The sequence below is a fragment of the Dendrobates tinctorius genome, unplaced genomic scaffold (genome assembly GCF_039654945.1).
Source record: "Dendrobates tinctorius isolate UK_male_01 unplaced genomic scaffold, ASM3965494v1 ptg000216l, whole genome shotgun sequence".
Taxonomy (NCBI): domain Eukaryota; kingdom Metazoa; phylum Chordata; class Amphibia; order Anura; family Dendrobatidae; genus Dendrobates; species Dendrobates tinctorius.
Genome location: NW_027361883.1, coordinates 4,944,685 through 4,960,599, shown reverse-complemented (window position 1 = coordinate 4,960,599; position 15,915 = coordinate 4,944,685). Strand labels below are relative to the sequence as shown.

The 15,915-nt window shown below is 54.8% G+C and overlaps 1 protein-coding gene across 1 annotated transcript; it reads left to right on the top strand.

Moving 5' to 3' along the window:
• The first annotated feature begins 8,021 nt into the window (after positions 1–8,021).
• TEX261 (testis expressed 261) lies at positions 8,022–15,505 on the top strand. Its single transcript, XM_073555087.1, has 6 exons — positions 8,022–8,830; positions 9,701–9,780; positions 10,000–10,153; positions 11,503–11,570; positions 14,741–14,843; positions 15,022–15,505. Exons 1-6 carry the CDS (start codon positions 8,761–8,763, stop codon positions 15,135–15,137), a joined length of 591 nt encoding a protein of 196 aa, XP_073411188.1. The 5' UTR covers positions 8,022–8,760; the 3' UTR covers positions 15,138–15,505.
• Positions 15,506–15,915: the final 410 nt, after the last annotated feature.

Genomic DNA, 15,915 nt, shown 5'->3' with positions numbered 1-15,915 from the left:
TGAAGAAAGGTAGTGAACCTGATTGTCAAACACCTGGGGCTGATGATGATGACTGGCTGAGTGGAGTTAATGACTGGATATAAGGCTGCCGACGCCCTTCTGGCTTGTGGGTGATTTCTCTGTGGACTTCTAGGAAACCAGTCTGATTCCTGCTCATCTAAAGCTAAGATTTCTGCTTTGCCTTTTTGCATTAGTGTTTTGTTTTCCTTGCTTTTCTGGATTCTGCCATTCCCTGCTGGGGTGAGCTGAATCTCCTTTTGCCTGTTGCTCTGTCTTCAGAATTTTCCTGAGTACTGACATAGCTTTTTTGAAGCCTAGCATCTTCAGGGCCTTTTTTACTGTCAGTTGGTTGGCTCTTATTTTCATAGGGTTTTTCACGGATTGCAGACAGCAGCCTTCCTGTCCTTTCCTATCTAAGCTAGCGTGGGCCCCATCTTTGCTCAGTCTATCTTTCTGTCTGTGTTTTGTTCTTTCTTCTTGCTTCACCGTCATTATATGTGGGGGGCTGCCTTTTGCTTTGGGGTCTGCTCTGGGGCAGTTTAGATTTCCCTTTCTGTCTTTAGGCTATGTAGTCCTCCGGCTGTGATCGAGGGGCCTAGGGCATCGTAGGAGCCCCCCACGGCTACTGCTAGTTGTGTTGATAGGTTCAGGCGTCTGCAATCCGATAGCTGCCAACTTCTCTGGTTTTCTGGACTTAGCTAGCATTTCGAATTTTGCCTCCTACGGTGACTCAATCATAACAGAGGTGGCACCGATGTGGGTCCTGCCCCCAAGCACTGTGAGAGGGGAGGTGGCACTGCTGTGGGTTCTGACCCCCGATCGCTGTGAGAGGGGAGGTGACACCGCTGTGGGTCCTGCCCCCGAGCACTGTGAGAGAGGAGGTGGCACCGCTGTGGGTCCTGCCCCCGAGCGCTGTGAGAGGGGAGGTGGCACTGCTGTGGGTCCTGCCCCCGAGCACTGTGAGAGAGGAGGTGGCACCGCTGTTGGTCCTGCCCCCCCGAGTGCTGTGAGAGAGGAGGTGGCACTGCTGTGGGTCCTGCCCCCGAGCACTGTGAGAGAGGAGGTGGCACCGCTGTGGGTCCTGTGTTATGATTGAGTCACCGTAGGAGGCAAAAACAGAAATGCTAGCTAAGTCCAGAAAACCAGAGAAGTTGGCAGCTATCGGATTGCAGACCCCTGAACCTATCAACACAACTAGCAGTAGCCGTGGGGGGTTCCTACGATGCCCTAGACCCCTCGATCACAGCCGGAGAATTAAATAGGCCTAAAGAAAGAAAGGGGAAATCTAAACTGCCCCAGAGCAGACCCCAAAGCAATAGGCAGCCCCCAACATATAATGACGGTGAAGCAAGATGAAAATACTAACACAGACAGAAAGACAGACTGAGCAAAGAGGGGCCCAAGCTAACTAGATAGAAAAGGACAGGAAGGCTGCTGTCTGCAATCCATGAAAAACCCTATGAAAATAAGAGCCAACAGACTGACAGTGAAAAAGGCCCTGAAGACGCTAGGCTTCAAAAAAGCTATGTCAGTACTCAGGAATATACTGAAGACAGAGCTACAGGCAAAAGGAGATTCAGCTCACCCCAGCAGGGAATGGCAGAATACTGAAAAGCAAGGAAAACAAAAAACAAAACAAAAAAGCTAACAGGCAAAACAGAAAACTTAGCTTTAGGGAGCAGGAATCAGACTGGTGTCCTAGAAGTCCACAGAGAAATCACCCGCAGGGCAGAAGGGCGTCGGCAGCCTTATATCCAGTCCGTGACTCCACTCAGCCAGTCATCCTCATTAGACTCAGGTGCCTGATAATCAGGCTCATTACCTTCCTTTACCAGAATAGGGAGTTCACCAGACCCCAGTGACGAAGGGGAAAATGAACTCTCAACAGTATCTCACCGAACCCTCAACCACGCCACCAGGGCGATCAGGGTGAGCCCGATGAAATGCACGCACCAATCTTTTGGCATGAATATCAGAGGCAGAGACCCAGGAATTATCCTCCTGACCATAACCCTTCCACTTAACTAAATACTGGAGTCTCCGTCTAGCCAGACGGGAATCCAGTATTTTCTCTACCTCATATTCCATGTTACCTTCAACCAATACAGGGTCTGGAGGTGCCACCCCAGGAACAACTGGTTCAACAAACCTCTTCAACAAGGACTTATGGAACACATTATGGATTTTAAATGTGACAGGAAGAGCCAAACGAAAAGAGACCGGATTAATAATCTCCAAAATCTTGTAAGGTCCAATAAATCTAGGCTTAAACTTAGGAGAAGCCACCTTCATAGCAATATTTTTTGATGATAACCACACCATATCACCAATCTTAAACTGGGGACCAATGGTCCTATGTCGATTGGAAAACCGCTGGGCCTTTTCCTGGAAGAGAGACAACTTATCCACCACTTGGTCCCAGATCTGGTGCATTCTCTCCACCACAGTGTCAACACCTGGGCAGGCAGAAGACTCCACCTGCCCTGAAGAAAATCGAGGATGAAACCCAAAGTTACAAAAAAAGGTGACATCAAAGTGGCAGAACTAGCTCTATTATTTAAAGCAAATTCGGCCAAGGGCAAAAATGAAACCCAATCATCCTGATGAGCGGAAATAAAACATCTCAAATACGACTCCAAGGTCTGGTTTGTTCTCTCTGTCTGCCCATTGGTCTGAGGGTGAAAAGCAGAGGAGAAGGACAACTGAATTCCCAGCTTGGAACAGAAAGTCCTCCAAAATCTAGACACAAACTGAACTCCTCTGTCAGATACAATGTTCTCAGGAATCCCGTGTAAGCGAACCACCTGTTGCAAAAACAGGGGCACCAACTCAGAGGAAGATGGCAACTTAGGGAGTGGTACAAGATGAACCATCTTAGAGAACCTATCACAAATCACCCAAATAACAGTCATTCTTTGAGAGACCGGCATATCAGAGATGAAATCCATTGAAATATGGGTCCATGGCCTCCTGGGGACCGGCAAAGGCATCAACAACCCACTAGAGTGAGAACAAGATTTAGACCGGGAGCAAGTCCCACAGGACTGCACAAAATTCCTGACATCATGAGACAAGGCGGGCCACCAAAAAGAGCGACTCACCAGATCTCTAGTACCAAAAATACCTGGATGACCAGCCAATGCAGAGCAATGAACTTCAGACATCACTCTCTTCTTCCACTGGTCAGGAGCATACAACTTTCCACTGGGACAACGCTCAGGTTTGTCCTCCTGGAACTCTTGCAGAGCAAGTCTCAAATCGGGTGAGATGGCAGAAAGAACTACCCCTTCGCCTAAGATGGTAGCAGGCTTGGTCACCACAGGAGAATCAGCAAAGAAACTCCTAGAGAGGGCGTCTGCCTTGACATTCTTAGTTCCAGGAAGAAAAGAGACCACAAAATCAAAACGTGTAAAAAACAAGGCCCACCTAGCCTGTCTAGGGTTCAAGCGTTTAGCCGACTCTAGGTAAATCAAATTCTTGTGGTCAGTGAGGACCACAACTTGATGTTTAGCTCCCTCCAACCAATGTCTCCACTCCCCAAATGCCCATTTCATGGCCAACAGTTCCCGATTCCCCACATCATAGTTACGTTCAGATGGAGAGAACTTTCGGGAAAAGAAAGCACAGGGATTCATTTTAGATGTTACATGATCCTTTTGGGACAAAACAGCTCCTGCACCAATCTCAGAAGCATCCACCTCTACCTGGAACGGGAGTGAGACATCAGGTTGCCGCAAAACCGGGGCGGAGGTAAATCTTCGCTTCAGCTCCTGAAAGGAAGCAACAGCCTCAGGAGACCAATTCAACACATCAGCACCCTTCTTAGTCAGATCAGTCAATGGCTTGGCAATACTAGAAAATTTTGCTATAAATTTCCGATAAAAATTAGCAAAACCCAAAAACTTCTGGAGGGCCTTCAAAGAAGTGGGCTGAACCCAATCATAAATGGCCTGTACCTTGGCCGGGTCCATTTCAATAGTTGACGGAGACAAAATAAATCCCAAAAATGAAATCCTCTGTACTCCAAAAAGGCATTTCGATCCTTTGACATACAGGGAATTCTCCCTCAAGATTCGGAACACAGTTCGAATATGTTCCACATGAGAATCCCAATCCTTGGAGAAGATAAAAATATCATCCAGATAGATAATCAAAAATGTATCCACAAAGTCTGGAAAATGTCGTTCATGAAGCACTGGAAGACAGAAGGGGCATTAGTGAGCCCAAAAGGCATCACCAGGTACTCAAAATGTCCCTCCGGAGTATTAAACGCCGTCTTCCATTCATCCCCCTGCTTAATGCGGATAAGATTATACGCCCCCCTGAGGTCAAGCTTGGTAAACCAGCAAGCATCTCTAACTCTAGAGAATAGATCCGAAATCAGGGGTAACGGATACTGATATTTAATATTAATTTTATTGAGGGCACGATAATCAATACAAGGCCTTAAAGAACCATCCTTTTTGGCCACAAAAAAAAAAACGGCACCTAAGGGTGACGAGGATGGTCTAATATGACCCTTCTCCAACGCCTCCTTAATAAAGGACCGCATTGCCTCGTGCTCAGGTACAGATAGATTGAAGAGCCGACCCTTGGGTAATTTACACCCCGGGTTTAGTTCAATTGCACAGTCATAACTCCTATGAGGAGGCAGAGACGCAGACTCATTCTCACTAAATACATCATAAAAGTCCGCCAAATAGTCAGGAACATCATGCGACTGAGGAGAGGTGGAAAAAACCGGAGCCTCACTAAAGGCACACCGACAACCCCAACTCACCACAGACACAGATTTCCAATCCAAAACTGGATTATGAATTTGCAACCAGGGAAACCCCAGAACAACGGCATCATGCAGACCACGCAATACCAAAAATCTGCAATTTTCTTGATGGTCTGGGGCAACCCGCATGACCACCTGGGTCCAAAACTGAGGTTTATTTTTAGCCAAAGGAGTAGCATCAATCCCCCTCAAAGGGATAGGCGTCCGCAGAGGTGTCATCGGAAATCCACAACGTTTAGCAAAATCCAAGTCCATTAGGTTTAGCGCTGCTCCCGAATCCACAAAAGCCTTGGCGGAAAATGTGGACAGGGAGCAGATCAGAGTAATTGCCAGAAGAAACTTAGGTTGAACACCACCAACAGAAAACGTGTGTGCAAAGCGTTTCTCTCATTTAGGACAAACAGAAATAATATGCGAGGCATCTCCACAGAAAAAACACAGCTTCTGAACTCCTGACGTTGCGCCTTAGACAAAACTCTATCACATTGCATAGGTTCGGACGTCTGTTCAACCGGTGGCAACACCTCTCGTGCAATCCTGCGTTCACGTAAACGCCGATCAACCTGAATGGCTAATGACATAGAATCGTCAAGACCAGAGGGAACAGGAAATCCCACCATAGTATCTTTTACGGCTTCTGACAAACCTTTCCAAAAGAGAGCAGCCAAGGCATTATCATTCCAGGTAGTAAGGACCGCCCACTTTCGGAACTTTTGACAGTACAACTCTGCAGAATTTCGACCCTGGTTCAATGCCAACAGGGTCTTTTCAGCCTGATCAATAGCATTAGGTTCGTCATACAACAACCCCAAAGCTTGAAAGAATGCGTTCTTTTTTTTAAAAACAATTCTTTCCTGCTATTGAGTACCATAGGATCTGCGGTATGGCGGGTGATTCTGTTATGATTGAGTCACCGTAGGAGGCAAAAACAGAAATACTAGCTAAGAAAACCAGAGAAGTTGGCAGCTATCGGATTGCAGACCCCTGAACCTATCAACACAACTAGCAGTAGCCATGGGGGGTTCCTACGATGCCCTAGACCCCTCGATCACAGCCGGAGAATTAAATAGGCCTAAAGAAAGAAAGGGGAAATCTAAACTGCCCCAGAGCAGACCCCAAAGCAATAGGCAGCCCCCAACATATAATGACGGTGAAGCAAGATGAAAATACTAACACAGACAGAAAGACAGACTGAGCAAAGAGGGGCCCAAGCTAACTAGATAGAAAAGGACAGGAAGGCTGCTGTCTGCAATCCGTGAAAAACCCTATGAAAATAAGAGCCAACAAACTGACAGTAAAAAAGGCCCTGAAGACGTTAGGCTTCAAAAAGCTATGTCAGTACTCAGGAATATTCTGAAGACAGAGCAACAGGCAAAAGGAGATTCAGCTCACCCCAGCAGGGAATGACAGAATACTGAGAAGCAAGGAAAACAAAAAACAAAACAAAAAAGCTAACAGGCAAAACAGAAAACTTAGCTTTAGGGAGCAGGAATCAGACTGGTGTCCTAGAAGTCCACAGAGAAATCACCCACAGGGCAGAAGGGCGTCGGCAGCCTTATATCCAGTCTGTGACTCCACTCAGCCAGTCATCCTCATTAGACTCAAGTGCCTGATAATCAGGCTCATTACCTTCCTTTACCAGAATAGGGAGTTCACCAGACCCCAGTGACGAAGGGGAAAATGAACTCACAACAGTCCTGCCCCTGAGCACTGTCAGAGAGGAGGTGGCACCGCTGTTGGTCCTGCCCCCCGAGTGCTGTGAGAGAGGAGGTGGCACTGCTGTGGGTCCTGCCCCCGAGCACTGTGAGAGGGGAGGTGGCACCGCTATGGGTCCTGCCCCCGAGCACTGTGAGAGGGGAGGTGGCACCGCTGTGGGTCCTGCCCCCGAGCACTGTGAGAGGGGAGGTGGCACTGCTGTGGGTTCTGGCCCCCGATCGCTGTGAGAGGGGAGGTGGCACCGCTGTGGGTCCTGCCCCCGAGCACTGTGAGAGGGGAGGTGGCACTGCTGTGGGTCCTGCCCCCGAGCACTGTGAGAGGGGAGGTGGCACCGCTGTGGGTTCTGGCCCCCGATCGCTGTGAGAGGGGAGGTGGCACCGCTGTGGGTCCTGCCCCCGAGCACTGTGAGAGGGGAGGTGGCACCGCTGTGGGTCCTGCCCCCGAGCACTGTGAGAGGGGAGGTGGCACCGCTGTGGGTCCTGCCCCCGAGCACTGTGAGAGGGGAGGTGGCACTGCTGTGGGTCCTGCCCCCGAGCACTGTGAGAGGGGAGGTGGCACTGCTGTGGGTCCTGCCCCCGAGCACTGTGAGAGGGGAGGTGGCACTGCTGTGGGTCCTGCCCCCGAGCACTGTGAGAGGGGAGGTGGCACCGCTGTGGGTTCTGGCCCCCGATCGCTGTGAGAGGGGAGGTGGCACCGCTGTGGGTCCTGCCCCCGAGCACTGTGAGAGGGGAGGTGGCACTGCTGTGGGTCCTGCCCCCGAGCACTGTGAGAGGGGAGGTGGCACTGCTGTGGGTCTTGCCCCCGAGCACTGTGAGAGGGGAGGTGGCACTGCTGTGGGTCCTGCCCCCGAGCACTGTGAGAGGGGAGGTGGCACCGCTGTGGGTCCTGCCCCCGAGCACTGTGAGAGGGGAGGTGGCACTGCTGTGGGTCCTGCCCCCGAGCACTGTGAGAGGGGAGGTGGCACCGCTGTGGGTCCTGCCCCCGAGCACTGTGAGAGGGGAGGTGGCACCGCTGTGGGTCCTGCCCCCGAGCACTGTGAGAGGGGAGGTGGCACTGCTGTGGGTCCTGCCCCCGAGCACTGTGAGAGGGGAGGTGGCACTGCTGTGGGTCCTGCCCCCGAGCACTGTGAGAGGGGAGGTGGCACCGCTGTGGGTCCTGCCCCCGAGCACTGTGAGATGCGGTGCATGTTCCTGTGCATACGATGCTTCCATCAGATTATGTCACATTTCTTCTACAGATGTTACGATTTATCATTTGTTTATTTTCAATTTATTTACTTTTATTGGAGGAAAATGTGAAGGAGCCAAATGCTTCGATTCTTCTAGTTTTCGGTTGAAACGTGTGAACGCTGCCTAGTTGGCAAGCTAACGTTGCTATGGTTACATGTCCACCAATGGCAGCTTCGCTTACAAATCTGGCAAGCTACAGGTAAGCCAATCACAGCTCACTTCACACGCCCCACCTCCAAGTACTGGCAGAGCCCGCGCTTTATTCCGCTACATTTGCCTTTCTCCATGATGGCGGAGTGTGATTCCCTCTGCTGCGTCCTTCCACGTATCGTCTCTATGGTTTTTAGCGTCACGTATACCGGAAGTGTCCTGATCGCTCCTCTCTATGGTTCCTGGGGGAGTCAGCTGTATTACTGGAGGGAAGACCCCGGGAGGGAAAGTGAAGGGAGCGAAGGCTGGATGGGGAGCGGCCGGTGAGGGGCTGCAGGGCGGAGGGGCGCGGCAGACAGTGTGTGGGGTGCAGGCAGACTGCGCTGCAGCACCTAGGGCAGTAAGCAGAGACTAGAGGCAGAGGGCAGGGGTCGTCAGACAGTGGTGGTCAGGGGGTGATCAGGGGTCTTGCCTGGTGGTCAGGGATCTGCTCAGAGATCAGGGGGCCGCTCAGAGATCTGGGGGTGATCAGGGGTCCGCTCAGAGATCTGGGGGTGATCAGGGGTCCGCTCAGAGATCTGGGGGTGATCAGGGGTCCGCTCAGAGATCTGGGGGTGATCAGGGGTCCGCTCAGAGATCTGGGGGTGATCAGGGGTCCGCTCAGAGATCTGGGGGTGATCAGGGGTCCGCTCAGAGATCTGGGGGTGATCAGGGATCTGCTCAGAGATCAGGGGGTGGTCAGGGGGCCGCTCTGAGATCAGGTTGTGATCGGGGGTCCGCTCAGAGATCAGGGTCATCAGGGACCGCCCGGTGGTCAGGAGGTAGAGGGTCAGCGGTGAGGATTCAGGCCGGTTTGTGGCCCCGCGGTGCAGGAGCGGCACCATGTGGTTCATCTACGTGCTCAGCTGGCTGTCGCTGCTCGTACAGGTGGCCTTTGTCACTCTGGCCATAGGTGAGTTCCTGGTTCTCTTGTGTCCCGTGTGCAGAGCGCTCTCCGTCTCCTGCCCTGACTGTTGCTGCTCCTCTGTGTGTGTGAGCCGGGTCTTCTGTGCAGGGATTACGGTTTTCTTGTAGTTCATTCCCTCTGATGATCAGGACGAGATGACGACCTCACCATCCCATGGATCGTCCCTCGTTATTCACTGATGGTCACCCCGCCGCTGACACGTGGCTGCTCTTCTCCGACATCAGATCAATTATATAAAAAGTCTGAAATGTCATTGCTGAGCTCCGTACAGTGAGGTCTGGGGTCACACTGCTTGGGCCCCCCCCCCAGCCCGGGATGCTCTCCTCTGCCCCCCCCCCCCCCCGGCCCGGGATGCTCTGCTCGGGGCCCCCCCCCCCCCCCCGGCCCGGGATGCTCTGCTCGGGGCCCCCCCCCCCTCCGGCCCGGGATGCTCTGCTCGGGGGCCCCCCCCCCGGCCTGGGATGCTCTGCTCTGCTCGGGGCCCCCCGTCTGAGTTCGTAGAGAACTTCAGTTTGGGTACGGCTCACCCCTTTTCCATCCAACAGCTGGAACTGAGGCCCAACACCATGATTAGCTGGATGCTGACTGTTACTGACCGTCCCCCGACTCTTCAACGATTCACACACACACTGGAAACCAGCATATTAAAAAAAAAAAAAAAAAAAGTTCTCACACCCTTCTATCAGTAGACACCGAAACTCTGGGCAACTCGCTACACAGAACAATGCTAACTGCCCCCTGTCTCCTGGGGTGTAATGAAAGCCAGTGTCTGCCATGTAGAATTCCTGGTTGCAGAAGTATTCAGCCCCATAGTCATGTTGCATTTTCTTCCTCCTCGTGGTTTCTGTGTTGCAGCTGCCGGCCTCTACTACCTGGCGGAGCTGATCGAGGAATACACGGTGGCCACCAGCAGGATCATCAAGTACATGATCTGGGTGAGTTCCTTGTCCCACCATGGTTGCCTTCACCTGTGACGTCCCCCGTACCGGGAGGTTTATTCCTTTGTCAGTACTCCAGAGCTGCATTCATAATTTTGCTGGTCTCGGGGCTGAAATCTTTCCTCTAAGGTCTGTAACTGGCTCCAGACATGTTATGATCTGCAGGGCGCCAATATGGCGGTCGGTGTCTGATCTCTGATCTCTCTTGTGTCGCAGTCCTCCACAGCGGTGCTTGTCGGCCTCTACTTATTTGAGAAGTTCCCCCTCATGATGATCGGCGTGGGCCTCTTCACCAATGTCGTGTACTTTGGGCTTCTGCAAACCTTCCCTTTTATTATGCTGACGTCTCCTAACTTCATCCTCTCATGTGGTGAGTGTCCTCGTCCAGAGCCACGGTGTCCTCGAATGCAGGCTCCCGGGGATTAGATACATCCAGAGCCACGGTGTCCTCTGATGGAGCCTCCCGGGGATTTGTGGGGGGGGGGGGGGGGTGTACGTTGGGGGGTAGGTAGGCTGTATGCGTCTGGCTCCCGGTGGAGGTGGGGTTGTATGTGTCTGGCTCCCGGTGGAGGTGGGGTTGTATGCGTCTGGCTCCCGGTGGGGTTGAGTTGGGTTGTATGCGTCTGGCTCCCGATGGGGGTGGGGTTGGGTTGTATGCGTCTGGCTCCCGATGGGGGTGGGGTTGGGTTGTATGCGTCTGGCTCCCGGTGGGGGTGGGGTTGGGTTGTATGCGTCTGGCTCCCGATGGGGGTGGGGCTTGGTTGTATGCGTCTGGCTCCCGGTGGGGTTGGGTTGGGTTGTATGTGTCTGGCTCCCGGTGGGGTTGGGTTGTATGCGTCTGGCTCCCGGTGGGGGTGGGGTTGGGTTGTATGCATCTGGTTCCCGGTGGGGGTGGGGTTGGGTTGTATGCGTCTGGTTCCCGGTGGGGGTGGGGTTGGGTTGTATGCGTCTGGTTCCCGGTGGGGGTGGGGTTGGGTTGTATGCGTCTGGCTCCCGGTGGGGGTTGGGTTGTATGCGTCTGGCTCCCGGTGGGGGTGGGGTTGTATGCGTCTGGCTCCCGGTGGGGGGTGGGGTGGGGTTGGGTTGTATATGTCTGGCTCCCGGTGGGGGTGGGGTGGGGTTGGGTTGTATGTGTCTGGCTCCCGGTGGGGGTGGGGTTGTATGTGTCTGGCTCCCGGTGGGGGTGGGGTTGTATGTGTCTGGCTCCCGGTGGAGGTGGGGTTGTATGCGTCTGGCTACGGGTGGGGCTGGGGTTGTATGCGTCTGGCTACCGGTGGGGCTGGGGTTGTATGCGTCTGGCTCCCGGTGGGGCTGGGGTTGTATGCGTCTGGCTCCCGGTGGGGCTGGTGTTGTATGCGTCTGGCTCCCGGTGGGGGTGGGGTTGTATGCGTCTGGCTCCCGGTGGGGGTGGGGTTGTATGCGTCTGGCTCCGGTGGTGGTGTGTGTGTGTGGGGGGGGTGTTGTATGCGTCTGGCTCCCGTAGGGGGTGGGGGTTGAGTACTCTTGGCTCCCGGTGGTGGGGGGAGGTCAGGTACGTCTGGCTCCCTTGGGGGGGGGTCATGAACGTCTGGCTCCCGGTGGTGGTATGTGTGTGGGGTGGGGGGTTTGTATGCGTCTGGCTCACGGTGCTGGTGGGGGAGGTTGTGTACGTCTAGCTCACGGGGATGAGTGCAGTCTTCACTCCTCGGCCTTCATTTTCCTTCTCTTTTCTCCTGGCAGCTCTGGTGGTGCTCAATCATTATTTGGCTTTCCAGCATTTTGCAGAAGAATATTATCCGTTCTCAGAGGTAAGAAATTGCACCGACATACAGTGTAAGGGGGAATATATAAATGGCCATTAGCCATGTTTATTACTTCTTTAACGCCATTGCTGCCTATTGTACCTTATAAAAGTAAATAATTGTCCCACGGTGTGATGGAGGTTTGTGGGCGACCTTTCCTACTTCACCGCCGGCTGTATAACCGAGGAGGGCGACCTCTCCCACGTCACCGCCGGCTGTATAACCAAGGAGGGCGACCTCTCCTACGTCACCGCCGGCTGTACAACCGAGGAAGGCGATCTCTCCCACGTCACCGCCGGCTGTATAACCGAGGAGGGCGACCTTTCCAACGTAACCGCCGGCTGTCACCAAAGAGGGCGACCTCTCCTACGTCACCGCCGGCTGTATAACCGAGGAGGGCGACCTCTCCTACGTCACCGCCGGCTGTATAACCGAGGAGGGCGACCTCTCCTACGTCACCGCCGGCTGTATAACCGAGGAGGGCGACCTCTCCTACGTCACCGCCGGCTGTATAACCGAGGAGGGCGACCTCTCCTACGTCACCGCCGGCTGTATAACCGAGGAGGGCGACCTCTCCTACGTCACCGCCGGCTGTATAACCGAGGAGGGCGACCTCTCCTACGTCACCGCCGGCTGTATAACCGAGGAGGGCGACCTCTCCTACGTCACCGCCGGCTGTATAACCGAGGAGGGCGACCTCTCCTACGTCACCGCCGGCTGTATAACCGAGGAGGGCGACCTCTCCTACGTCACCGCCGGCTGTATAACCGAGGAGGGCGACCTCTCCTACGTCACCGCCGGCTGTATAACCGAGGAGGGCGACCTCTCCTACGTCACCGCCGGCTGTATAACCGAGGAGGGCGACCTCTCCTACGTCACCGCCGGCTGTATAACCGAGGAGGGCGACCTCTCCTACGTCACCGCCGGCTGTATAGCCGAGGAGGGCGACCTCTCCTACGTCACCGCCGGCTGTATAACCGAGGAGGGCGACCTCTCCCACATCACCGCCGGCTGTATAACCGAGAAGGGCGACCTCTCCTACGTCACCGCCGGCTGTATAACCGAGGAGGGCGACCTCTCCTACGTCACCGCCGGCTGTATAACCGAGGAGGGCGACCTCTCCTACGTCACCGCCGGCTGTATAGCCGAGGAGGGCGACCTCTCCTACGTCACCGCCGGCTGTATAACCGAGGAGGGCGACCTCTCCCACGTCACCGCCGGCTGTATAACCGAGAAGGGCGACCTCTCCCACGTCACCGCCGGCTGTATAACCGAGGAGGGCGACCTCTCCTACGTCACCGCCGGCTGTATAACCGAGGAGGGCGACCTCTCCTACGTCACCGCCGGCTGTATAACCGAGGAGGGCGACCTCTCCTACGTCACCGCCGGCTGTATAACCGAGGAGGGCGACCTCTCCTACGTCACCGCCGGCTGTATAACCGAGGAGGGCGACCTCTCCCACGTCACCGCCGGCTGTATAACCGAGAAGGGCGACCTCTCCTACGTCACCGCCGGCTGTATAACCGAGAAGGGCGACCTCTCCTACGTCACCGCCGGCTGTATAACCGAGGAGGGCGACCTCTCCTACGTCACCGCCGGCTGTATAACCGAGGAGGGCGACCTCTCCCACGTCACCGCCGGCTGTATAACCGAGAAGGGCGACCTCTCCCACGTCACCGCCGGCTGTATAACCGAGGAGGGCGACCTCTCCTACGTCACCGCCGGCTGTATAACCGAGGAGGGCGACCTCTCCTACGTCACCGCCGGCTGTATAACCGAGGAGGGCGACCTCTCCTACGTCACCGCCGGCTGTATAACTGAGGAGGGCGACCTCTCCCACGTCACCGCCGGCTGTATAACCGAGAAGGGCGACCTCTCCTACGTCACCGCCGGCTGTATAACCGAGAAGGGCGACCTCTCCTACGTCACCGCCGGCTGTATAACCGAGGAGGGCGACCTCTCCTACGTCACCGCCGGCTGTATAACCGAGGAGGGCGACCTCTCCCACGTCACCGCCGGCTGTATATCCGAGGAGGGCGACCTCTCCCACGTCACCGCCGGTTGTATAACTGACGAGGGCGACCTTTCCCACGTCACCGCCGGCTGTATAACCGAGGAGGGCGACCTCTCCCACGTCACCGCCGGCTGTATAACTGAGGAGGGCGACCTCTCCCACGTCACCGCCGGCTATATAACCGAGGAGGGCGACCTTTCCCACGTCACCGCCGTCTGTATAACCGTGGAGGGCGACCTTTCCCTCGTCACCGCCGTCTGTATAACCGTGGAGGGCGACCTCTCCTACGTCACCGCCGGCTGTACAACCGAGGAAGGCGACCTCTCCCACGTCACCGCCGTCTGTATAACCGTGGAGGGCGACCTTTCCCTCGTCACCGCCGTCTGTATAACCGTGGAGGGCGACCTTTCCCTCGTCACCGCCGTCTGTATAACCGTGGAAGACGACCTTTCCCTCGTCACCGCCGTCTGTATAACCGTGGAAGACGACCTTTCCCACGTCACCGCCGGCTGTATAACAGAGGAGGGCGACCTCTCCCACGTCACCGCCGGCTGTATAACTGAGGAGGGCGACCTCTCCCACGTCACCGCCGGCTGTATAACCGAGGAGGGCGACCTCTGCTACGTCACCGCCAGCTGCAGGCACTCCACCATGCTCTGCCCGGTTCTGGGATATGATCCTCTGCACATGCGCCCGTCTTGCTCATTATGGAGCCTGTGCGAGGGAAAGTGCCGATACAAGAAAGTGTAAATGTTCCCACATCCCGAGTTCAGGACCTGCTGCTGACCCCGGATCCCAATATTCCTGTGTAGAGGAGAAGCCGCCTGCCGGAGAGTTATCACCGTCCTGCTCCGGACACACAGTGCTCAGCTGCAGATTTACTGCTAATCTGTCAAGGATACTGATTGCTGTAATTGGTGTGAACTCCGGCCCACGGCTGATCATGGCTGTAATCTGTCCTCCCAGTATAACCCATTCATGCTCACTAGTGGCGGCGCCCCCCCCGACCACCTGATTGGAGCATGCACTGGAGAAACGTAAGGATCTGCTGGTGGACGGCGGTGACATAATCCTGATCCGCTACTGCGGGATCATAAACGTGGCCCTACAATCTTTTTGAGGCCACACCTTGCCATATTGACCGCCTTTCATTTCTTCACAGGTTCTGGCTTATTTCACCTTCTGCCTCTGGCTCGTCCCCTTCGCTTTCTTCGTGTCCCTGTCCGCCGGCGAGAATGTGCTGCCATCCACCGTCCCGCACGGAGGTAAGAGCTTATGCCATATTCCCGTGTTGTGATTTGAAGTCTGGGACCCCCAACTCTTCTGGGCCGCCTCCTGAGGATCTGTGGGGGATCCCAGAGGCCGGATCACTAAGTAGTTGAGCGCTTACCATCCGGCCCCACCGCCATCTTCCTCATCCTAAGTCTTCTCTGTGTCCCACAGATGACGTTGTATCAAACTATTTCACGAAGGGCAAGAGAGGGAAGCGCTCCGGAATCCTCCTCATCTTCTCCTTCATCAAGGAGGCCATCCTTCCCAGCCGGCAGAAGATGTACTGAGCTCTGCAGTCGTCAGACGCTTGTGCCGTCGGCCATGCTTATTTGCACCATGGAGTGGGTAGATGATGGGGGAAGGCAGCACAGACTGATGGAGGGGCTGCCTGGCGACCGTCTGAATTCGGTGGATGAACTTGTACGGCAGAACAATCAAAGGGAAGGAAATGATGGCGGATAGTTATTTTTGTAATTAGTGCCAATAGGTGCCCCTCTCCCCAACGTCGATGGTCTGACGTCACCGCTCGGCTCTGCCAACATCGGAGAAGTGTGACTTCAGTGTTTTCAGCATGGCGTCTGACCGGACTGGAAATGATTTGAGTTTTCAACACTCGCCCGGTGCTGATCCTGTGAAATAAAATCATTATTTCTTACTGGTGACGTCTGCTGAGCGCCACGTGCCCAAACCGGGCAGGTAGGTAACGCAAGCGGTGGGCGATGGAGGGTCGGCGATGTCGCCCCATGAGGTCATGCCTTGGGTTTGGATGAGAGAGTCTGATTTTCTCTAGAGCTGGAGTTTTTCTGGATTGGTAGTGAGTGATGTCACATTTCCAGGGGGTTCTGCTCAGCAGATGACTGCCCCTGATTACTATCGGTGTATAGAATGGCCCGCGGCGGCCTCTTCCGCCCTGGCCCCTGCAAGTGTCAATTGTCTGGTTTTGCCTGGAGTTCCACTTTAAACCCTTTAACTCCTGGAGCTTTTTTCGGTTTTGCATTTTTGTTTTTCGCTCCCCTTCTTCCCAGAGCCATAACTTTATTTTCCGTCACTATGGCCATGTGAGGG